The following is a 24,361-nucleotide window of genomic DNA, read 5'->3' as shown; positions in this document are numbered from 1 at the left end:
CTTGTCATAAATATTTTTGTTTATCTGGACAATTGTGTGCAAAGTGGCCCTTTTCTCCGCAATTCCAACATTCTTGTTGACTATAAGGTACATATCCTCTTCCGTGGCCCTTGGAGCCTCCTCTATTTGATCCTCCTCGTCCTCTTTTGCTTTTCTATCCCCTGCCTGCATTTTGGTACAATGTGTTACTGTCCTGGTCTATCAGAAAGGTGTCTTTTGTTAGTTTCGCTTGTTTTTGTTTTTGTTTGTCAATTACTACCTTTTCTGCATGGAGGGCGTGATTTATGTATTCCTCCAAAGTTCCGGTGTTAATGCCTGTATAATGTTTGGTCACCCAGCTATGTATTGCATGGACCCTGCGTGGATGGCATTTTTTAGTAGCCGTTGATAAGCACCTTGAGGCGCATTATCTTCCACCAGTCCACTGTGTGTTTGTCATGCGCACTCGATACTCATCAAAGGTTTCATTATCATTTTCTTTGTCCTCCCTATCTCTGTATAATTTGCTCTCATTCTATATCTCTTGCATACCCGATTAATCAGCCCTTCCATTTGATTAATTAATTCTGGGCTGTTATAGGGCAAGGGTTGACCCCAAGCATTTATGGGTGCCCACTCCCCTCTGCCTAAATGCCAATCTGGGCCCAAAGCGGTCATCCACACTTGTCGGACCTCAGTTCCGTTCAAATTGTAAGATCTCCTCAAGTCTTCCATCCTGTACAGAACTGTTCCACATCCTCCCTATAAGAAACTACCCCTTCTAATGCTTTTCTTATATCATCCATTGTCCATGTTCTGTAAACCATTACCACCCTGGGGTGAACTTGTTCATTTCATGGATCATAATTTGGGTTGGCCACTTGTATCATTGGATATAGTGGCATGTTTGGATTTAATTCAGACTTTTCAACGCTAGTTTATTCAGCTAATGGAGCTGAAGGCCTAGGTTTGGTTTTAGGGGTCAATGGATGGTTTGGCCCCATTTTCTTTGACCAATATATTACTATCGGGTTTCTTGTCTTGTGGCTCTGTCTGTTAACCCATAAGAGAGAGAAGGGGGGGTGTAGTCCTCTAGACCTCCCCCTTCTTCTCCAGCTCTATGTAAGTTTTGGTTTTCTCTTGCCTGCCTACTGTTAGGCCCATTCTCATCATCTTCCTTCCTGCAATGCAGCGCTTTTTCCACTTTCTCTTTTTCTCCTCTCTCTCTCTCTCCTGCTACTTTGAGCCAAAACAACACGTCCTCATCCCCTTACTCTTTCAATTTTTTAGGGTTTCTTTTTATTTTCTCTTTTATGGCACCTCTAAGTTCTGTCAGTTTGGTTGTTTTTAGTTGTCCCTCAAATGTATATTTTTTAACCTATTTATCAAGATTTTGAAGTAGGTCGGGATTCTGCCATTCAATTGTTTTCCAATCTTTACATTTTAGATTATCTCTGAATTATTAATTTTGCTCTTCCCATTCCCCATTTTAATCAATTTGGCCCCAACTGTAAAACCATACGGGTTTCTAAAGTCGGGTGTTCCCAGTGGGATAACAAAAAGATCCTGTGGTGATTCTCACTTCGACCAGCGTTCTGGTGGAGAATCCTTGCCTATTGCGTCCACAGAACCACGTTATGTGTTCCCCACTGCTTTAATATGGAATACTATATCTAGTGATTCGTATTCCCATTCACACTCTCAATCACACATGTTAGGGTTGAATAGATTAGGTTGATCATATTATGTTGGAATGTAATCAGTAATAATTAACCTAAGCTTGTCCTGTCTTAACAAAGTGCTAAGATCCTTTGCACTGATTGACCAATTGTAGAAGACGCAATCAAAGTTGTTCTGTCTACTCAACATCGTAAAACATCCCCCGCTATGATGTGATCAGAGGCCAGGTGTTTCACCCCCACCTTGGCCACCACACATGTAAATTGTCACCCCCACCCTTCTTCTCTCAATAAATACTGTCTTGCATGAATGCAACGGCAGACTTTGTTCGGACATTGCTGTGTCTACAGCAACGAACAAACTCTCCACTTGCAGAATTTGTTCGGACATTGTTGTATCTACAATGACGAACAAGTTCTCCACGTGCAAGTGTTCAAAAGGGCATACTGTCTCGTGTGGTTCTTGCACAATAAGTTAGAGTCGGAACATCTCTAACATTTTGGTGCCGTGACCCGGATCCAACATACCCACTGCTGATCGACGGAGGACGACGTGCTGCATTGTCGACAAGCCAGCGTCCATTAGGAGGACCTGGTAAAGAAAAGACCTGGCAAGTAAATTCTTCGCTGGGCCAGCATCTAAGGTCTGCCTTCGTCGAACAACAGTGGATTGACGGAATCCGGCAGTGCAACGAACCAGGGGACAAGTAAGTTAAAGCCCTAAAAATTGTGTGATTGTGTTGTTGTGAAAGGGGTTGAAAGAAAAAAAAAAAAAAAAAAAAAAAATTATGAGATACGGCTTTGGTTTGTCCGAGCTATGAGATACGGCTTTGGTTTGTCCGAGCTATGAGATACGGCTTTGGTTTGTCCGAGGTATGAAGTTTACGGTTTGGTTTATCCGAGCTATGAGATACGGCTTTGGTTTGTCCGAGCTAAGAAACAGCTGGGGTTCTCGCCCCAGGGGAAGGAACAGGCTAAAAAAAAAAAAACCCAGAGCTTTTTCTTAATTGAAGAAGGGCATAGATTCTTTTTTTGGTCTGTTTTTCCGAGCTGTTTGCATGAAAGTTGTGTGATTGAGAGTGTGAATGGTAGTATAAATAAAAAAAATAAAAAAAAGGTCAATTCACTACCTTTGGTTCAGATGCTTACTTAAAAAAAAAAAAAGAAAAAAAAAAAAAAAAAAAAAAAAAAATGGTCAATTCACTACCTTTGGTTCAGATGCTTACTTAATTTTTTTTGTAAAGCATGTCCTGTTTGTGTAAAACATAATCCACAAGGAAACATGAGACCTAAGAGAGGCTCATTTCCAAAACCATCTTACCCATTCCAAATCATGCACATGGATTTTATTGGACTCACAGAAAAGAACCTGTGATCAAACTCTTTTGGATTAATGTCAACGCAACTGTTAAAGGACGAACGTTGCCGCAAGTGGCCTACACAGAGAGACCAGCTGAAGTGAACTATACATGTTACATCCAAGGAAACAAGACCCACAAATGCATCAACGACGACTGCTCTCCAGGAGGACACTGGATGGGAGCTTTGGATGTCACTGCTAAGTGTCAGGATGAGAGAGCCATTTCAAGTGGTTGTCCGATGCTGCCCGCCAACTGGACAAGTGTGTGCACCAGTGTGGGTGACAGACCACACCTACAGGATACAACATCATCAGCTGACGACAGCACGCAACTCTTCTGCACGTCGACGCAGGACTGTTGTGACCTTTGACTCTCATGATCCTGTCTGGGGATGGTTCTGGACTTGATGACTGCAACACGACGGTTCCAGCAAGGAAGCAGATCCACCATCGACAGCGTCCCCGCCCCCAATTCAAATAGAGGCAGAATAATCCTCTTCCCCCTTGGTGGCCAGGTAGTCTACCCTGGCCACTGAAGACGACAACCACACGGCAGACACTTCCAGGTTCTCCCCCGACGAAGCAGTGCTGCAGAGGGGGTGAGAATTGTGCTCACCCTCCAACAGTGGGCGTGCCAAGCCCCCGACGGCTGAACAATCATGAGCAATTTTTGTCTTGACTGTTGTTATTGGTAACATTCTGGTCGCCTAAGGCAGAGGGACCGTGTGAGACTTTTCCTGCATTATAACATCTTGCCGCAGGTTTTTCACTCACACACTAAAATTGATCTACGTAGATTGCAATGATGCTGTTTAGCCGTACATGTCTTACAGACACTTAATGATTTGGCCATCGAAAATGCTTCGCAAGTGATGGGTGCAATGATACGCTGTTTCTGTGTTTTTGTTGTTTTTTTTTTTTTCTTGTTTGTTTTTCCTGACAACATCATATGATAAACAGGAGGGATATGTTAGGGTTGAATAGATTAGGTTGATCATATTATGTTGGAATGTAATCAGTAATAATTAACCTAAGCTTGTCCTGTCTTAACAAAGTGCTAAGATCCTTTGCACTGATTGACCAATTGTAGAAGACGCAATCAAAGTTGTTCTGTCTACTCAACATCGTAAAACATCCCCCGCTATGATGTGATCAGAGGCCAGGTGTTTCACCCCCACCTTGGCCACCACACATGTAAATTGTCACCCCCACCCTTCTTCTCTCAATAAATACTGTCTTGCATGAATGCAACGGCAGACTTTGTTCGGACATTGCTGTGTCTACAGCAACGAACAAACTCTCCACTTGCAGAATTTGTTCGGACATTGTTGTATCTACAATGACGAACAAGTTCTCCACGTGCAAGTGTTCAAAAGGGCATACTGTCTCGTGTGGTTCTTGCACAATAAGTTAGAGTCGGAACATCTCTAACAACACAGTTTTACGGAATTTACATTCATACAACCTTCTACTTGGACATCACTGTCCTTTGCGGAGTTTCAGTTATGCAGGGTCTGTGGACTTCCATTGTCCTTCTCTCTCATCTAGGATTTTACAGGGCACGACGAGCTCTCGGCCGCACCACTCTTTTAAACAAAAAACAAACTCACCCTCTGGTTCTCTTCACCTCTGCACCTCTGACTGCCTTCAACCTTCAGATGCCAGCTGACAAGCAGACAGCCAGCCCTTGAAAAGGATTCCAGGACCCCACCTAGGGAGGTCCTGCCACGCGCGGTCTTTCTGGATCTCCGCTCACGCCCCCTGGAATCCTCTCCAGTCGGATGTTATCAATAGAGATGTTTGGGGGGCGGAAAGGTAAACTGCCGTTTGGTAGTGGTTGGTGGAGAATTTGGGTCTTTTTTTATATTAATGGCTAGACCAAGCTGTTTGTATGCCTTCGCGAAGCCAGAGAGAATACTCTGTAGGTCTTCTTCCGAGAGGGCTACAAGGGCATTGTTGTCCGCATACTGCAGCTCCATGATGGATATGGTGGTTTGACCTTTAGCCCTGAATCGGTTGACGTTGAGAGGTTGATCGTCTGTTCTGTACATGATTTTGACTCCGTGGGGCAGATGCTTGCTTGTTTGGTGGAGGATAGCAGCAATAAAGATGGAAAATAGTGTTGGAGCAATGACGCTTCCCTCTTTGACACCTGTGTCAACCCTGAAGGGTTCTGTCTCATCTCCACTGCCGCTGAGCACTGTTGCTGACATGTTATGCAGTAGTCTCAGTAGTCTGATGTATTTGTCTGGGCAGCCAATCTTGGACAGAACCAGCCAAAGGGCCTGACAGTTAACTGAATCGAAGGCTTTGGTGAGGTTTATGAAGGTAGTCTATAGTGGTTGATTTTGTTCCCGGCAATTTTCTTGCAGTTGTCGAGCAAGGAAAACCATGTCTGTGGTGCCTCTGCTTGGGCGAAATCCACTCTGAGACTCAGGAAGGATGCTTTCTGCCAGGGCGGTGAGTCTGTCGGCCAGAACCAAAGTGACGGCTTTCCCTATGGTGGAGAGGAGAGAAATGCCACGGTAATTCCCACAGTCTGCCTTGTCTCCTTTCTTGAATCTAGAGACGATTAAGGCCTTTCTGAGCTGCCCAGGGATTTCCTCTTCTTCCCATATTTTGGGAAGCAGGGCATGGTCGGGTCTGCCTTTCTTCAAGACCTCTGCTGGAATTCCATCGGGCCTGTTAGGGTTTATAAACTATCTTGATCGTATGATTATGTTGGGATGTAGACTAGAATGATGAACTTTGTTTGAACCTTTTACCTTTCCGTGACTCTGAAAGGTTTAACCATTCAGTTGTTGAAACTTTCCAGATGGTGTAGAAACATCCTTGTTTTGCTCCACTAGGTTTTATTTCCATGACGCCGTAAAACAATAAACTGGGACCCTCTGAAGTGGTTAACCATTTGCTGAGGTGACCACCACACATGTCAAATGTCACCCCCACCTTGGCTGACTCTCACCCCCACCCTTCTTCTCTCAATAAATACTCTCTTGCATGACTTCAACGGCAGACTTTGTTCGGACATTGCTGTATCTACAGTAACGAACAAATTCTCCACTTGCAAGTGTTCAAAGGGCATACTGTCTCCCGTGTGGTTCTTGCAAAATAAGTTAGAGTCGGAACATCTCTAACAGGGCCCAGCAGCCTTGTTGTTCCTCATCTTCCCAATGACATCCTGCAGTTCGTTCAGGCTGGATGGCTCTCCCATGCTTTCAGCTGTGGGCTGTTGTGGTAGTTTGTCAAGAGCCTCCATCTCAGGTATAGTGTCCCTGTTCCAGAGGTCCTCGTAGTGTTCTTTCCACCTGTTTGCAATTGCCTTTTTGTCCTCCAGCAGCAGGCCATCCATGCTTAGAACGAAGGGGGGTCAGGCAGCGGTGGCTGGGACCATACACCGCTCTTGTGGCATCAAAGAAGCCTCTCGTGTTTCCAGAGTCAGCAAGCTGCTCGATCTCCAGCCTTCTTTGTCCATCATTGGTTCTTCAGTTTCCTAACCTGTGTTTGGACAGCTGCCTTCACTTTGGCATTGGCTACTCTTTTCACCTTGCAGTGGATGTCATTTTGCCAGGTGATGAAAGTTTGCCGCTTGTTGTTAATTAGCTGCTGGATCTCAGTGTCATTCTCATCAAACCAGTCTTCATGCGTCCGCTTTTTGTGACCGAGGATTTTTTTTTGTGCAGGTGTTCATTATGGCAGTCGAAAGTGTGCTCCCGTGTGTTTCAGTATCCTCTGGGTACTGTTTGGGCAGCGCTGCACTCAGAGCCTCCTGCAGCTGTTGTTGGTAGGTGGTGTCATTCAACAGCTCGATCTTAATTCTTCAATTAATTCACTGTCTTTTCTGCATCCGTCTTTTCTGCTTTAAGGGGATGGACATGATGGAGCGAATGAGGCGATGGTCGGTCCAGCAGTCGTCTGCACTGGTCATTGCTCTGGTGTTTAGGACATTGCGGCGGTCTTTAGAGCAGACAATGACATAGTCGATGAGATGCCACAGTTTGGAGCGAGGATGCATCCAAGATGTTTCAAACTTGTTTTTTTGACGGAAAAGTGTGTTGGTGATGACCAGGTTGTGTTCTGAGCACTTGGTGAGTAGTAATGTGCCATTAGAGTTTGTGTTTCCAACCCCTTCTCTCCCCAGCGTACCCCTCCATAGGGGGTGATTTCGTCCCACTCTGGCGTTGAAGTCTCCAAGCAGGATTAGATTTTCCTCCTTGGAGACTTCCGATAGGACTTTGTCTAGGTCAGCGTAGAAGGCCTCCTTAACTTCGTCCTGTGCATCAAGTGTTGGTGCATAGGCACTAATGACCGTGGCCATTTGACTGTTGGCAAGCATCAGGCGTATGGTCATTAGGCGCTTGTTAATGCCCACAGGGAGTTCATAGAGGTGGTGTATGAGGCAGTTCTTGATAGCAAAACCCACATCGTGGATTCTTGGCTCAGTTGCAGGCTTTCCTTTCCAAAAAATGTATGTCCACCTTTTTCCTACTTAACCTGCCCTTCATCTGCCAGTCTATGGCATAGACGTCTATAAACATTTCACTTTTAGACCTTTTTTAGACGTGTTTTAGCCGAGAGGTCTGGGTAGCATATAGACATCTAATAGACATCTATTAGATGTCAAAATCCTCGCAGGGAAGGGTTTACAAAATTGACAAAATTAGCGGTGGCAGGGCTTACAGACTCATAGGGCTGTACACAAAGTACTGAATTGAATTTCCAAATGTTTGAATGACTACAAATTGGAAGTTGCACCGAGACTTGAACTTGTATTATTAGATTCAGAGGCCACCATGCTCACAATCAAACCATGCAAACATTACACGGTAATTCAGGAGAGCATTAGCTTCAGAACCACCCAAGATCTAAATTAAGTTCCAGCAGTTGACAATGCAACTCTGAGAAAATGTGATTACTTTATACATAAATCTAAGATTGCAGCACGCACAGGTGCAGCGGCTCTTGGCGCTCCAGTTAGAAAATGTGCTCAGCGCAGCATGACGGTGCGATTGGAGCAATAAAAATAAAACTTGGTGTAACACCTAAACCAAACGTTGACGGTGGTCATTTCTTCATGTGCCTTGGTCAACTGGGCACTCTGATGTCCTTAAGAGCATTTTTTTACTATGCCCACCAAACCACAGTGAAGGAGGTGGACAATTAGAAAATCTGCTCAGCTCAGCCTGAAAATGCGACTGGAGCAATAAAAGTAATAGTTGGGGTAACACCTAAACCAAACGTTGCAGATGGTCATATCTTCATGTGCCTTGGTCAACTCGGCACTCTGAAGTCCCCCAAAGCTTTTATGCCAGTAAAAACCAAACCACAGTGAAGGGAGGTGGATCATTAGAAAACCTATTCAGCGCACCCTGAGAATGCGAATGGCGCAACAAAAAATAAAAAGTAAAAGTTAGTGTAACACCTAAACCATATTTTGTCTTCTGTGAAGCTCCTGAAGTATGCGGACGACACCACTCTAGTCAGACTGATCCGGGACAGTGACGAGAGGTGGAGCGGCTGGTCTACTGGTGCAGCCAGAACCACCTGGAGCTGAACCCGCTCAAGACCGGGGAACGATGAAAAGAGGTGTTTGAAGGAGAAACACGCGAAACACAAAATTTTATGTGACAAGATGATGACAGTGGACTTCAGGAGAGACCCTTCACCACTTCCATCCCCCACCATCCCCAGTAATGCTTTTCCCACCACAGACACCTTCAAGTTTCTGGGATCTACAATCTGCCAGTGTCAAGTCTAAATACCATCAGACATTAATTCACACACTGAAACAAAGAGAAGACAACCAGTATTTGTTTTACTCGCGAGGAGAATTACGTAGAAGGCCCAGTTACAGTCCTTCACCAATTCTGAGTTCTTACTCTGCGTACTACTCTTTTTAATGTTTTGGTTGCCCTGGTTACAAAGGCGTTGCTACACTAAAGGGAGGGGAGATTGTGGCTGTAGCAACGCTGATTAGCTAACGAATGTTATGTGTTGCGAGGCCGCATGGCCTTGGCCGTTCCGTGACCCCAGCAGTTATGTTGCAGTCTATCCTGCTCCTCCTCAGGCGGTTGGCTGCTGGTTGGCAGACTCGTCCTTGATGAGATATCTCGAAGCGTGTTGAGTGCCGTTTTCCTGTGGAACAATGCAACTAGACTTTCTTGCTAAGTTTCACACAATACTAATATTGAGTAAATATGGGATAACTTATATGCAACTACTTCTACAGAAATATGCCTTTTCTGTAACACTTAAAGACAAACAGTCTCGATCAACAACAATCCATAGATAAAAGCTACAGATTTGACTTGAAGGGAGAGAAGTTCTTGTGAATTAAACAGAGAATTAGAGAGATAAGAAAGGAAGGGAGTCAAAGGAATTCTCTGGGGCTAGACAGAGAGTTTTGTTGAAGCAAAGGACTCCCAACTCGTAAATTAAGAGGCCCTTGGTCAGGCAGACCATATAATTATTCCAACACCCAGGACCACATAGACTCTGTCCGGAAAAAGGCCAAGCAGAGGTTGTACTTTCTGAGACAGCTCAGGAAGTTCCACCTGCCACAAGAGCTGCTGAAGACCTCCTACACTGCCATCATCCAGTCTTTCCTCTGCACCTCCATCACTGTCTGGTTTGGATCAGCCACCAAACAAGACAAGCACAGACTGCAACACACAATCAGAACTGCGGAAAAGATAATCGGGACCAACCTTCTATCTATCCAAGACTTGTACCTGTCCTGAATCAGAAAATGTGCAAGTAACATCTCTATAGACCCTTCTCACCCAAGACAAAGTCTGTTCGAACTACTCCCCTCCAGACGGTATTACAGTGCTGTACGCCAAAACCAGCAAACACAGACACAGCTTCTTCCCCCAGGCTGTCGCTCTGATGAACTCACACCACTCATAGAGTCTCAGAGACATCACTGGGTAATAACATCCTGCTCTTGCCACTGGAATGTTGTTAGTCACCTGAATGTTACCAGTCACTTAAATGTTGTACAGAGGCTGAGATCAACTGGAGTCGAATTCCTTGCTTGGCATGCACAAACTTGGCTAATAAAAGCTGATTGGTTGATTTTGGCAATTTTGCTCCTTAAAACTATTTGAAAACTTCAATAAAGTAGCAGTGAAGTAAAAACTCGAGCTTGGCCTTCCAGTCGGTGGCAGCTATTATTTGCGGCTCTGCGCAACATATGGCACATGCGCATAATGTACGGCAACTACAACGAAATACATACGTAGATGGAATTAAATTACGGCAGTAAAAGCGGTAAATTGAGGTACATACCGAATGTAACATAAAAAAGATATCTGATATTACCGTAATTTTCAGACTATAAGTCGCTCCGGAGTATAAGTCGCACCAATGCACAATAAAGTGAAAAAAAACATATATAAGTCGCACTTTTGGGGCAAATTTATTTGTCAAAATCCAACACCAAAAACAGACATGAACCAGCAACAACAGGCTAAACGATACAGTATGCTAACGTGACATATACACAAACGAGGAGCTGAGAACGGGCCTGACGTAACATTCAGAGTTATTCAAGTAAGTATTACATAAATAACACGTTTATCAAACCATCTGTGTCACTCCAATTCATTAAATCCATCGATCGTGCTTTATGTGAACAATGCCGCGTCTGCGCCGCATATGCTGACGTCGGACCCGTTGTAAGTTGCATTTCTAATTATTCCACAGACCCATATAACAATATATAAAGTATATTTCAAATAACTATCATATTACAACAATATTATCAAACCATCTGTCACTCCAAATCATTAAATCCATCGATCAAATTCCTCGTTCTTTATGTCAACGTCGCACGTGCGCTGCAAAGATCTAGTATAGAACTATGTTGTAGTGTCAACAAAGTACCAGGAAAGACGTGGGTTTATATAACAACAATATTATCAAACCATCTGTGTCATTCCAAATCATTAAATTCATCAATCAAATTCCTTTCTTTATGTCAACAACGCCACGCGTGCGCTGCAGAGATCTAGTATATAACTATATTGTAGCGTTAACAAAGTATCAGGAAAGACCTGGGTTTGGTAAACGGCACTTTATTTAACAAAACAAGAGTTCAACGAGCCAACAACTACTGAACTTCCAGCCACGGAGGTGGGAGAGAGCTCCATAGAATAGGAGCGGGCGTGCGTTAAAGACATGTCCGAGCCCCATCCACCGTCCCCGGACAGCCACCCGGCCGAGCGCCAGCCCCAGACTTCCATCCATGGAGGTGAAAGAGAACTCCCGTCGAGAAGGACGGGCGTGCGTAAAAGCCATAATAGTTTTTCAAACCTTCTGTGTCACTCCAAATCATTAAATCCTTCAAACTCTTCGTCTTCCGTGTCACTTACAAATAAAGCCGCTAATGATGCTGGTAGTACGTGGGGCCCTACGTCATCTTCGTCATCCCGTGATCGAATACTTTGCCCTTTATGTAAACAACCGCCGTGCGGCACGGGTGACGTCACTTGCAGTTCAAATGACAGTAATCCCTTGCTACATCGTGATTACGTTTATCGCGGTTTCACTACATCGCAGATTTTTGAATTTTGAAAATTTGTGAAAAAAAATCACATATAAGTCGCTCCTGAGTATAAGTCGCCCCCCCACCCAAACTATGACAAAAACCGCGACTTATAGTCCGAAAATTACGGGATATATTCATATTGGAGTTTGCGACATTGTTTTTCGGCAAATGGACGGCAAGTTCAACGAACAGCGCCAGTTTATTGCGAGTGTGAGAGCCCTTGTTCCAAAATGGCTTCCGTGTGAGCACGTCGCAATACACTGGAAATAACAGCGTACAAAAAACGTGTTTAGCGTACAAAACTACGTACTTGCACACACTTTGGAGTATGCTTGCATTTGTTTATTATGTTGACAAAAACAGAGCAGCTCAGTTTCACCATGACATCACAGAGCGGGAGGCTCTTTAGGCTCCTTTGGTGCTCCTGATCATCGTTTCCATCACCTTCCATTGATCGGCTGTGACCTGAGCGGGGCAGAAGAAGCAAAGCTAATGCAAAGAAGAGCGAGAAGAGAAAAGGCGGAAAAGCTCCAACCGTGCGCAGCTCGTTGAATTCTCCCGCCATCATCACATACTCGCCACCATCAAAGCGAATCACCTGAAGGCAAACAATTGGGTTAAACTCTTGGCTAGCCTATGGGAAAAAGTGAGGGTCCAACTCACCGCTCCCGACATCCAGCTGGCGTAGTCGCTGCACACGTACGATGCCAAGTTGGCCATTTCAGCAGCTCGGCCCAGTCGACCTGTCGGAATACGACTCAGCATTCTGGCTTCAAATTGCCTCGTAGGGTCCAAGCGGCTGAAGGCGCCCTTTAAGTATTATGAGCCTTATTATAAACATCACCGCAGCAGCTCGACATGTGGAAAAAACTGAGGAATGCATACACTACCTTAGTTCTGATGGGACCAGGTTGGATGATGTTGAAGCGGAGGCCGTAGCGTCCCCACTCTCCTGCCAAAGACCTGATGAGGCACCGGTCACTGTGGTGACCACCTTGACAAGGGGCCCAGCACTATGCCGATTAGATTGACAAGGTGATAACCCCATTGTCAAGACGCCAGTCATCCTAGTGGCCAGCAGGTCATAGCAGGGACCCCATGGATGAGGCTCCGGACATCAGTGCTTGTCGCGCGTGACTCACTTATAGAGCGCCTCGACCCCAGCCTTAGCGGCAGCGCTTGGAACCACAAAGCCAGAACCCGACTCAGCGTAGATGGTCGTGACGGCCAGGAATGCAGCACCTGACAGACACAGGACTGCGAGTAAGCCAGTGAAGCCTGACCTTAGCTGCCCCAACACTTTGGCACCCTATGACCTTTCTGGCTGCGGACCAGTCTCTTGCCCAGCTCCAGCGTGACGAACGCGGTGCCGTTCAGGACTGTGTCACTGATACTCTTCCAAGCGTTGGCCGACAGATTTTCCGACGGACACACAAAGTTTCCCGCCGCGTTGTTGATGATCACCTGCGTGCACAACTGTGATGTCATCTGACAAGCCAACTTCCCCTTTGCCATGACACGCCTGTCACTCTGCATTCACTGATGATGGTGACAAGGAAGGCGCTGACGAGTTGTCCGATTGGTTCATTTCATTGCCAGGAAAACTTTGTGACATCGCTTCATCCACAAATGGCGGATGCATTTCAGCTTAACTTCATCGCATCGGAATGATGTTGGATCTGCGCACTAGGTGTGTGCGCGTGCACTTACATCAGGCAAGCCTGTCAGACTTTCCACATGTTCCATACAACACGTGACAGCCTGAGGATCTCTGACATCAAGCTGGACCACATGGACCTGAAACATCAAGGCAAGACCTCATCGGTGAGTCAGGCAGGCTGAGACCAAGACCAGCATGTTGTGCCTTTTCTTTGACCTTCCACCTTGTTTCCAGTCTGACGGCTGATCTCATCCGCCGTCTGCTGCAGAACCTCCAAATTCCTGTACCATAAACACTTCACATTAGCCTCAGCTGGCACATATGGCCAGACACCAAAACTTTAAGATAGACGCTGTCTCCAAACTCAAGCGTGAACCCCCACCCCATATCTGACCAAGACACCCTAGATCAAATCCCTACTTAGAAACTACGCGGGGGTTTGACCTGCTAGCGATGATGCACTGCGCCCCCAGGTGAGAAAGCGTAGCGGTCATGGCGCGCCCCAGTCCAGTCCCGCCCCCCGTGATGAAGGCCACTCTGTCTTGAAAGGTTCCAGGCGGCAGCATGGCTGCCTCCAGCGGCGGGAAGAAGCGCGACTGAGGAAGAGGCGGCTGCTGAGCGACGGCCGGTGAGCTGTGGAAACACGACTGGCAAGGCACCACGCAGCCACGTCATGTGTGGACCAACGCTTGATGAAATGGATGCAAAGTGTTTCACATTTGAGCCTTTTATATAACATTTGGGTTATTTCTCAGGGTCCTTTAATTGATTTTTTTGTATTTACTTTTATTAAAGTGCATTCCACTGGCATTTTCAAGGTTGAATTTATGCAACCCAAATGTTTGGAATAAATAGGTCAGATTTTCTCATACATTGCTGACTATTGCTCTTTGTCTGAATTGTATCACTTGATCAAGTCTCCTTGAACATTTCATACGAAAATCATAAAAAATAAAACCACGTATCCGATATCGCAACAGAAGTTTAAAAAAAAAAAAAAAAATTGTCTCAAGACAATCTAAATAGCATGGTCAATTCGGGACTTCGGGCTTTCTGCATTAGACTGTTAAGTTTTTAGTTTGTCCCACATTTGAACTAAGAGGACGGTGTAAAATGAATGTCCCAAACTCAAATGTACCTGGCAAAGAAGTAGAACGAAAATTTCAAAACGCAAAAGCTGCAGTTTTTACATATCGATTGGTCACCTCAGAAATTGTCTTGACTAATGTTTTAAGCGAGCCCAACGGTCGAGACTAAACACGACATTAATATTCACAAAGGACAGAAAATATCAAACAATGTTTAAGTGCAGTTCCACTAAAAGTGTGGCTCACCGCCATGAAAGTTTGAAAGGTTTTCCGTCCAAGAACCAACGCCGCCATGTTGCCAAAATCTTCTGAATCAGATTTTTGTCCAGGACGTAAACGCGCACCTTTTCAAAAGAAAGTGTTGACAAAAAAATAAAGAAAGTAATACTAAAAAGTAGAAGAAAAAATAAAGTCAACAGGAAAGAAAGCCGAAATTCCATCATACTGCTGCAGCTTTGTTGCGTGAAGGACTTAAACACGATGTGAACGCCGTGATACGACTCTTGTTTTGGAGTGCCTCCAGTCGGGTCCGTCACTTCCGGCACCTCTCAGCATGAGACGTGAAAGACAATTTGATCGACTAATGAACCTTCATCTTGTGTGACAGGCACCTCTTCTGCTATGGAATGCTCACACTCGGAACCAAAACTCATTTTGATTTTCAGCGGTAAACGGAAGTCGGGGAAAGATTACGTCACGGATGTCATCCTCGATCGGTAAAGTGCACCTCCCTTAAACAAAGAAAGTCCACCTTGCTTCCTCCGTTGATCACGTTTTGATACGCTCATTGATCGTGTGTTGTGGTGCTGCAGTTTAGGAGAAGACGTCTGTGGCGTCGTTCGTCTTTCTGCGCCACTCAAACAAGCATATGCTCAGGTCAGTGACGTCATTCTTACAACGCGGTCACTGTCACACGCACCAATCAATTTCTTGGGGGAAGAAGCAAATGCCAGCGAACAATCAACGAAACTAGCAAGCGTGTTAGAACGACACTTAAATCGCAAACTGGATTTCTATTATAAGAACGAAGTAATGGAATAATAAACCCCAAACTTAAGAATAATTCAAGTCCACTTAAAAAAAACAACTAGACGAATCTTTGACGTAAATATTCAGGCACTAATGTAACTTATTGACGGAGCGCTGAGAGAAAAAACAGGTGCAAACAAAGTGCTGTACTTGGAGTAAAAACTGACTTAAAATCAAAGAAAGTCAAAACGACATTTCAATAAACTAGACACACAAGAAATCGGCTACAACCAAACAATCAATGCCGTGTCAAAAGCTGAAGAATCCGTGGGACGGTGGGAAACGTAATTTCGATCTCTTTGTGTGCCTGGCATGTGAAGAAATTGACAATAAAGCGGACTTTGACTTTGACATCTTGGTCTCCCAACGGAAAGGCCTGTTCGGCACACGCTTGTGTGAATGTGTGCTCGTCATTGTCACAGTGTCGAACGCGCATGTGCAGGAACACGGACTGGACGCCAAGCAACTATCGGGTTCCAGCCCTTACAAAGAGCTCTACCGGGCCGACATGATCAGCTGGGGTGAAGCTCGGAGATGGCGAGATCCCGGATTTTTCTGCCAGCTGGCGACAAGAGGAGCGCACCAGCCGGTTTGGGTACGTCCCTCAGTGACCTCCGATGTAGCCGTGGCAACCGGCGAGCGCTACCCTGCTCTGTGATTGCTCAGGTGGTGAGTGATGCGCGGCGGATGTCGGACCTTTGCTGGTTTTGGGCCAAATTCCCTCAACAGACTCGCTGTGTGCGTGTGGAAAGTCGAGAAGAAACGCGCAGGCGTAGGGGGTGGATCTTCACACCGGGTACGATGGACCGGGCCCCATTTAGCTCCCTGCCCTCCTTTCCATCTTAATTTTGTGTGTGTGTGTGTGTGTGTGTGTGTGTGTGTGTGTGTGTGTGTGTGTGTGTGTGTGTGTGTGTGTGTGTGTGTGTGTGTGTGTGTGTGTGTGTGTGTGTGTGTGTGTGTGTGTGTGCGTGCGTGCGTGCGTGCGTGCGTGCGTGCGTGCGTGCGTGCGTGCGTGCGTGCGTGCGTGCGTGCGCGCGCGCGCGCGCGCGCGCGCGCGCGCGCGCGCGTGCGTGCGTACCACAGGCGTGGATGACGCAGAGTCTGAGTGCGGGTTGGACAGTGGGGTGGACTTCCATTGGACCATCACAAATGAGGACGACGCCCCCTCGTTAGATGACCAGTTGCGGCCAATCCTCGCACTGGCGGCGGAGGCGACCCGTCACTGATCGACCAAAACCAGCCAAGCCGCATTCAACACAGCTTTATGACTCGGCTGATCATTACCCCCCAGGGATCGATATAGTGTCTGTCTGTCTGTCTATCTATCTATGTCTGTCTATCTATCGTGACGACGCACTTGACACTTTCCAAATTAGACCGCCTGGAAGGAATATTTTTCACAGAACGAAATCAATGTTTACATTTGAGATGTAATTGCTAGAACTCGCTATTTTGGCCAAGGCCATCAAAGACCTATTGTTTGAAAACAATACCAGTTTTGAAACAAAATTAATTGGTTTCAAAATCATTGATGTGCATCTTCGCGACTAATGCCCCTTCACAATTTTGTTGGTTATGCTATAGCAACTGTGCGTTCACTTCAGCATCTGTCTCCCTTTGGTGATGAATTTTAGGGGGGTGCAAACATTTGAGTCATCTGTTTGTTCAACATATTAGACTCTAACCTGTGTTCCACTCACGATCAATACCTAAAGCCTCACAGTCCCCCTCCCACTCACGATCAATACCTAAAGTCCCACCCTCCTCCTGCTCACGACCAATACTTAAAGCCCCAGATGTGTATTTGCAAGGGCACAAGCTTGAATGTTTGATTCCTGTTGGCAAATCCCCCATCCTGGTGGTAACCCGACACGGACGTCCACTGTTTGTATTTGTATGTACAAATTGGCCAAATCATGTCCCATTTGATTTTGATTATCAGTCCATACTTAACCTCTCAATAAAGACGGCAAATAAATGACATAGTGCTTTTATTTCAGAAAAAAAGGCTACCATGACATCACAGCGTAAGACCACGTGACAACTGATCAGGTAGACATCTATGACCTCTGATTGGCCCCTGACTTTATGCTGTGATGATGTCACACATTGACATCACCACAGCCTAAATGAGCGACAGCTGCTGCGGAATGCAGTGGTGTGACTGACCTATAATTGGCCCCATAGAGTTGGCAGAAAAGCCTGATTGGCTGTTCCCTTCCAAGCACATGCCCACAAAGCGAGCAAGAAATAAAGCGCATGTTCGATTATTGATCCCACTGTCGAAGGTGAAAGGATGAGGAATGTTCAGCAGGCATTGAGCTCCTCCATAGTCCGGTTGAGCGTGGCGTGCAGCTCTAGGTTGGCCGCCTTGGCCACCGCCAGCGATTCTGCAAACACGCAAAGACGGACGGGTCAGCATTGCGCGGCTTGGGGTTGTCGGCACACCGGGGGCGCGCCGCACCTTCCAAATCGTCCACTGTTCTCTCCAGCTTGGCCACTGTGCGCTCGGCAGAATCGGCCCTGTTATCTGCCTGGACGTGCCGTGAAGAGGAAGCAGTGTGAGTGCTGCGTGAGCGTCAATGCCCTCAGCCTAACCCAAACCGGGGACAGCTCAAGAGCATGTCTCACCTCCATCAGTTTACTCCTGAGGCTGCTGAGCTCCAGCTCGCTGCGCTCCTCCTGCATAGAGAACTACAAGAACAAACAGCGAGATGAAACACGCTGAGCAAGCACAGGTCTCACGGCCCATCTCTCACCTTCTCAGCCTGAGACTCAAAACTCTTGGAACTGGCTATCAGACTCTTCAGCTCCTCCTCCAAGGCGCGAGTTTTGCTGTGGGGCCGAGGTCACAAACACAGTGGGGAAAAGCACAGGTTTGAGTTGGCTGAGGCGGTCGAATACCGGCGGGTTCAGGTGACCCTTTACCAATTGGACCAAACACCTTGTCTACTAGCATTATCGTAAGCCACGTGGGGAAAAACAGGATGGACACTGTGTGTGTTTTGTGCACGTGCGTGCGTGCGTGCGTGCGTGCGTGGGGTAACCTCTCAGCTAGCTCAGCTCGGGCTTCAGCACGCTCCAGTTCCTGCTCCCCCATCACCAGTTTGCGAGCCACCTGTCCATCAAACATCAACTCAGCAAACAAGCCATACCGTACAACAAACGTGTGTAACTACAACAAGCAACTCAAGAAGCTCAATGTGTTGATGCAGTGCGCTATCATCCAGCGTATGAGCAGCCACTAGATGGCATTGTACGACAGGACACTGCTCCATTCTTCACTCCCAGAAATTAAACTATTGTATTTTCTGGGCTTGCCCTGCTGCCATTTGAGCTGAAAGCATCTTTGGCAACGAAATATACATGTATTCACTACCATCACAAATTGTTTTACATGAATACCCGAATAATTTTTACTTGATAATTCTGGTTACAATATTGATCGAAATAGTCGTGATGATCCTTTAGGCTGGAATTGTCTAGTCCTACCATACGTGTGTGTGTGTGTGTGTGTGTGTGTGTGTGTGTGTGTGTGTGTGTGTGTGTGTGTGTGTGTGTGTGTGTGTGTGTGTGTGTGTGTGTGTGTGTGTGTGTGTGTGTGTGTGTGTGTGTGTGTGTGTGTGTGTGGGGGAAGAAGCAAATGCCAGCGAACAATCAACGAAACTAGCAAGCGTGTTAGAACGACACTTAAATCGCAAACTGGATTTCTATTATAAGAACGAAGTAATGGAATAATAAACCCCAAACTTAAGAATAATTCAAGTCCACTTAAAAAAAACAACTAGACGAATCTTTGACGTAAATATTCAGGCACTAATGTAACTTATTGACGGAGCGCTGAGAGAAAAAACAGGTGCAAACAAAGTGCTGTACTTGGAGTAAAAACTGACTTAAAATCAAAGAAAGTCAAAACGACATTTCAATAAACTAGACACACAAGAAATCGGCTACAACCAAACAATCAATGCCGTGTCAAAAGCTGAAGAATCCGTGGGACGGTGGGAAACGTAATTTCGATCTCTTTGTGTGCCTGGCATGTGAAGAAATTGACAATAAAGCGGACTTTGACTTTGACATCTTGGTCTCCCAACGGAAAGGCCTGTTCGGCACACGCTTGTGTGAATGTGTGCTCGTCATTGTCACAGTGTCGAACGCGCATGTGCAGGAACACGGACTGGACGCCAAGCAACTATCGGGTTCCAGCCCTTACAAAGAGCTCTACCGGGCCGACATGATCAGCTGGGGTGAAGCTCGGAGATGGCGAGATCCCGGATTTTTCTGCCAGCTGGCGACAAGAGGAGCGCACCAGCCGGTTTGGGTACGTCCCTCAGTGACCTCCGATGTAGCCGTGGCAACCGGCGAGCGCTACCCTGCTCTGTGATTGCTCAGGTGGTGAGTGATGCGCGGCGGATGTCGGACCTTTGCTGGTTTTGGGCCAAATTCCCTCAACAGACTCGCTGTGTGCGTGTGGAAAGTCGAGAAGAAACGCGCAGGCGTAGGGGGTGGATCTTCACACCGGGTACGATGGACCGGGCCCCATTTAGCTCCCTGCCCTCCTTTCCATCTTAATTTAGTGTGTGTGTGTGTGTGTGTGTGTGTGTGTGTGTGTGTGTGTGTGTGTGTGTGTGTGTGTGTGTGTGTGTGTGTGTGTGTGTGTGTGTGTGTGTGTGTGTGTGTGTGTGCGTGTGTGTGTGTGTGTGTGCGTGTGTGTGTGTGTGTGTGTGTGTGTGCGTGCGTGCGTGCGTGCGTACCACAGGCGTGGATGACGCAGAGTCTGAGTGCGGGTTGGACAGTGGGGTGGACTTCCATTGGACCATCACAAATGAGGACGACGCCCCCTCGTTAGATGACCAGTTGCGGCCAATCCTCGCACTGGCGGCGGAGGCGACCCGTCACTGATCGACCAAAACCAGCCAAGCCGCATTCAACACAGCTTTATGACTCGGCTGATCATTACCCCCCAGGGATCGATATAGTGTCTGTCTGTCTGTCTATCTATCTATGTCTGTCTATCTATCGTGACGACGCACTTGACACTTTCCAAATTAGACCGCCTGGAAGGAATATTTTTCACAGAACGAAATCAATGTTTACATTTGAGATGTAATTGCTAGAACTCGCTATTTTGGCCAAGGCCATCAAAGACCTATTGTTTGAAAACAATACCAGTTTTGAAACAAAATTAATTGGTTTCAAAATCATTGATGTGCATCTTCGCGACTAATGCCCCTTCACAATTTTGTTGGTTATGCTATAGCAACTGTGCGTTCACTTCAGCATCTGTCTCCCTTTGGTGATGAATTTTAGGGGGGTGCAAACATTTGAGTCATCTGTTTGTTCAACATATTAGACTCTAACCTGTGTTCCACTCACGATCAATACCTAAAGCCTCACAGTCCCCCTCCCACTCACGATCAATACCTAAAGTCCCACCCTCCTCCTGCTCACGACCAATACTTAAAGCCCCAGATGTGTATTTGCAAGGGCACAAGCTTGAATGTTTGATTCCTGTTGGCAAATCCCCCATCCTGGTGGTAACCCGACACGGACGTCCACTGTTTGTATTTGTATGTACAAATTGGCCAAATCATGTCCCATTTGATTTTGATTATCAGTCCATACTTAACCTCTCAATAAAGACGGCAAATAAATGACATAGTGCTTTTATTTCAGAAAAAAAGGCTACCATGACATCACAGCGTAAGACCACGTGACAACTGATCAGGTAGACATCTATGACCTCTGATTGGCCCCTGACTTTATGCTGTGATGATGTCACACATTGACATCACCACAGCCTAAATGAGCGACAGCTGCTGCGGAATGCAGTGGTGTGACTGACCTATAATTGGCCCCATAGAGTTGGCAGAAAAGCCTGATTGGCTGTTCCCTTCCAAGCACATGCCCACAAAGCGAGCAAGAAATAAAGCGCATGTTCGATTATTGATCCCACTGTCGAAGGTGAAAGGATGAGGAATGTTCAGCAGGCATTGAGCTCCTCCATAGTCCGGTTGAGCGTGGCGTGCAGCTCTAGGTTGGCCGCCTTGGCCACCGCCAGCGATTCTGCAAACACGCAAAGACGGACGGGTCAGCATTGCGCGGCTTGGGGTTGTCGGCACACCGGGGGCGCGCCGCACCTTCCAAATCGTCCACTGTTCTCTCCAGCTTGGCCACTGTGCGCTCGGCAGAATCGGCCCTGTTATCTGCCTGGACGTGCCGTGAAGAGGAAGCAGTGTGAGTGCTGCGTGAGCGTCAATGCCCTCAGCCTAACCCAAACCGGGGACAGCTCAAGAGCATGTCTCACCTCCATCAGTTTACTCCTGAGGCTGCTGAGCTCCAGCTCGCTGCGCTCCTCCTGCATAGAGAACTACAAGAACAAACAGCGAGATGAAACACGCTGAGCAAGCACAGGTCTCACGGCCCATCTCTCACCTTCTCAGCCTGAGACTCAAAACTCTTGGAACTGGCTATCAGACTCTTCAGCTCCTCCTCCAAGGCGCGAGTTTTGCTGTGGGGCCGAGGTCACAAACACAGTGGGGAAAAGCACAGGTTTGAGTTGGCTGAGGCGGTCGAATACCGGCGGGTTCAGGTGACCCTTTACCAATTGGACCAAACACCTTGTCTACTAGCATTATCGTAAGCCACGTGGGGAAAAACAGGATGGACACTGTGTGTGTTTTGTGCACGTGCGTGCGTGCGTGCGTGCGTGCGTGGGGTAACCTCTCAGCTAGCTCAGCTCGGGCTTCAGCACGCTCCAGTTCCTGCTCCCCCATCACCAGTTTGCGAGCCACCTGTCCATCAAACATCAACTCAGCAAACAAGCCATACCGTACAACAAACGTGTGTAACTACAACAAGCAACTCAAGAAGCTCAATGTGTTGATGCAGTGCGCTATCATCCAGCGTATGAGCAGCCACTAGATGGCATTGTACGACAGGACACTGCTCCATTCTTCACTCCCAGAAATTAAACTATTGTATTTTCTGGGCTTGCCCTGCTGCCATTTGAGCTGAAAGCATCTTTGGCAACGAAATATACATGTATTCACTACCATCACAAATTGTTTTACATGAATACCCGAATAATTTTTACTTGATAATTCTGGTTACAATATTGATCGAAATAGTCGTGATGATCCTTTAGGCTGGAATTGTCTAGTCCTACCATACGTGTGTGTGTGTGTGTGTGTGTGTGTGTGTGTGTGTGTGTGTGTGTGTGTGTGTGTGTGTGTGTGTGTGTGTGTGTGTGTGTGTGTGTGTGTATATATATTGCGTACATACTTCCTCATATTTGCGGTCAGCCTCCTCAGCAATAATTTGAGCCTGCTTGAGTTCAACGGCCAAACGTTCCATCTTCTCCTCATCCTTCATGGCTCGAGTCTCAATTACACGAATTCCTCTGAGAACATTGTCATAATCATCGTCGAGACCGTCATCACCATCATCACCATCACTCGAATGGGAGCTGACCTCTCACTCTCGTCGGCCACCTTCTCCAGCTTGTCCAGCTTTTCAATGGCAGAAGTGAGCTGCTCATGTGTCTGGTCCAGGTTGTCCTCAGTCATCTGAAGACGCCGACTGAGCGATGCCACTTCCGCCTCTGCCTGCAAGTCAAATTACAGCCAATCAGCACACGCAATGTCAAAGTCCGCTTTATTGTCAGTTTCTTCACATGTTAAGACACACAAAGAGATCAAAATTACATTTCCCACCGTCCCACGGTGACTAGACACAGTACACAACATCCATCCATCCATCCATCCATCCATTTTCTGAACCGCTTAGTCCTCACGGGGGTCGCGGGCGTGCTAGAGCCTATCCCAGCCGTCATCGGGCAGTAGGCGGGGGACACCCTGAACTGGTTGCCAACCAATCGCAGGGCACACAGAAACGAACAACCATTCGCACTCACACCTAGGGACAATTTGGAGTGCTCAATCGGCCTATCAAGCATGTTTTTGGGATGTGGGAGGAAACCGGAGTGCCCGGAGAAAACCCACGCGGACACGGGGAGAACATGCAAACTCCACACAGGGAGGGCCGGAGGTGGAATCGAACCCGCAACTGTGAGGCGGGCGTGCTACCCACTGCCCCACCGAGCCGCCTCAGTACACAACACATACAATCAAATAGCACAAAGAGTAAAAACAAACAGACAAGAGCAATGAATAAGTAATAAGCAAATAACCCAAACAAATAAACAATAAATAAGGTCACAGTTGTGTGCATGCTTTAACTAACCTCATCACGAGCCCTCTTCTCCTCCTCAAGTTGTCTTTGCAGCACCTCTGCTCGTTCTTCAGCTTCTTCCGCTTGCCCCTGAAGAACTTTGATCTTCTTCTTCACTGCCTCAATGCTGCTTACTCCGCTCATGTTCTTGTTCTATCAAGGAAATAGCAATAAGTTACTTTTTGTGTGAATGACAATGAGAAGGGAACAAGACATGTAGTTCATTAATTTCTTAATAAGGCGCCAAAATCAAAGATGTGGCTTCATGAAAAAGGATCACAAACATTCCCACTGACGCTTAGGTGTAGTGAAGCAGGTTTGGGTGGATCCAGGCGTGTAGTGTTCTTGTGACGTCACAAGACGAACGTGTCATGACGCGTTCACTGTCCTCGTTTTCTCATTAGTAGGAGGTAAAAAGTGGCAAACTTTGCGACAAACGACAGCTGCCGAGTAAGGGTTACTCGATGGCACCATGCTAGCTCGCTCCTGAACCTAAAGAGGACCACCGGCCCTCACGGTCTCATTGTCCTGTTAGCATCAAACGTACACGCGTGGTAGTGTGTGCGTGTGTGCGCGCGCGTGCGAACATTCGTTACCTGGACGAGTCGTCAAACGTTAGTAGCTACTGATAGCAGGCGGAATGCGAATGACGGAAGCAAAACTTCTTGTCTTCAGCTAGAAGGTGTGCAGATCACCCCTGTCTAGAGTTTGGCGTAGATTCCGGTTTGGGTGTTGCTCTAGGTTGCGCTCAGCACGACTCGGCTTCCGTATTCAACCAACACC

The 24,361-nt window shown here is 46.8% G+C and overlaps 5 protein-coding genes and 1 pseudogene across 10 annotated transcripts; 2 read left to right on the top strand and 4 right to left on the bottom strand.

Annotated features, from left to right (window-relative positions):
* Positions 1-6,151: 6,151 nt before the first annotated feature.
* LOC147053860 (uncharacterized) lies at positions 6,152-7,072 on the bottom strand (annotated as a pseudogene).
* Positions 7,073-11,896: 4,824 nt separating this feature from the next.
* decr1 (2,4-dienoyl CoA reductase 1, mitochondrial) lies at positions 11,897-15,195 on the bottom strand. Of its 6 annotated transcripts, XM_085919548.1 has the most exons (11): positions 14,763-15,056; positions 14,564-14,661; positions 13,674-13,876; positions 13,453-13,510; positions 13,280-13,366; positions 12,886-13,033; positions 12,712-12,811; positions 12,460-12,532; positions 12,233-12,379; positions 12,105-12,167; positions 11,897-12,034 (listed from the first exon to the last, which is right to left on the bottom strand). In XM_085919548.1, the coding sequence occupies exons 2-11, from the start codon at positions 14,609-14,611 to the stop codon at positions 11,975-11,977; spliced, it is 987 nt and encodes a 328-aa protein (XP_085775674.1). In that variant the 5' UTR covers positions 14,612-14,661; positions 14,763-15,056; the 3' UTR covers positions 11,897-11,974. The 6 variants fall into 6 exon arrangements, 4 of the variants coding, with proteins under 4 accessions (XP_085775674.1, XP_085775676.1, XP_085775673.1 ...); XR_015067014.1 differs by lacking the exon at positions 14,763-15,056 and having other exon boundaries at positions 12,233-12,312; positions 14,564-14,756; XM_085919550.1 differs by lacking the exons at positions 14,564-14,661; positions 14,763-15,056 and adding an exon at positions 15,069-15,195.
* On the top strand, positions 14,839-17,327 carry pmvk (phosphomevalonate kinase). The gene is made up of 5 exons (XM_085919553.1): positions 14,839-15,033; positions 15,130-15,193; positions 15,789-15,941; positions 16,013-16,142; positions 16,430-17,327. The coding sequence occupies exons 1-5, from the start codon at positions 14,939-14,941 to the stop codon at positions 16,570-16,572; spliced, it is 585 nt and encodes a 194-aa protein (XP_085775679.1). The 5' UTR covers positions 14,839-14,938; the 3' UTR covers positions 16,573-17,327.
* Positions 17,323-18,483, bottom strand: LOC147053857 (uncharacterized). Its single transcript, XM_085919555.1, has 5 exons — positions 18,394-18,483; positions 18,106-18,181; positions 17,978-18,040; positions 17,811-17,880; positions 17,323-17,736 (listed from the first exon to the last, which is right to left on the bottom strand). The coding sequence occupies exons 1-5, from the start codon at positions 18,477-18,479 to the stop codon at positions 17,654-17,656; spliced, it is 378 nt and encodes a 125-aa protein (XP_085775681.1). The 5' UTR covers positions 18,480-18,483; the 3' UTR covers positions 17,323-17,653.
* A 518-nt stretch (positions 18,484-19,001) lies between these two features.
* On the top strand, positions 19,002-21,003 carry LOC147053856 (phosphomevalonate kinase-like). Its single transcript, XM_085919552.1, has 3 exons — positions 19,002-19,667; positions 19,739-19,868; positions 20,106-21,003. The coding sequence occupies exons 1-3, from the start codon at positions 19,314-19,316 to the stop codon at positions 20,246-20,248; spliced, it is 627 nt and encodes a 208-aa protein (XP_085775678.1). The 5' UTR covers positions 19,002-19,313; the 3' UTR covers positions 20,249-21,003.
* LOC147053855 (uncharacterized) lies at positions 20,999-24,342 on the bottom strand. The gene is made up of 9 exons (XM_085919551.1): positions 24,175-24,342; positions 23,591-23,731; positions 22,820-22,953; positions 22,631-22,748; positions 22,070-22,140; positions 21,782-21,857; positions 21,654-21,716; positions 21,487-21,556; positions 20,999-21,412 (listed from the first exon to the last, which is right to left on the bottom strand). The coding sequence occupies exons 2-9, from the start codon at positions 23,720-23,722 to the stop codon at positions 21,330-21,332; spliced, it is 747 nt and encodes a 248-aa protein (XP_085775677.1). The 5' UTR covers positions 23,723-23,731; positions 24,175-24,342; the 3' UTR covers positions 20,999-21,329.
* Between the last annotated feature and the right edge of the window lie 19 nt (positions 24,343-24,361).

This window comes from Syngnathus leptorhynchus, chromosome 8 (assembly GCF_054491065.1).
Source record: "Syngnathus leptorhynchus isolate UIUO chromosome 8, UIUO_Slep, whole genome shotgun sequence".
Classification (NCBI taxonomy): domain Eukaryota; kingdom Metazoa; phylum Chordata; class Actinopteri; order Syngnathiformes; family Syngnathidae; genus Syngnathus; species Syngnathus leptorhynchus.
This window is presented reverse-complemented; position numbering and strand designations above follow the sequence as displayed.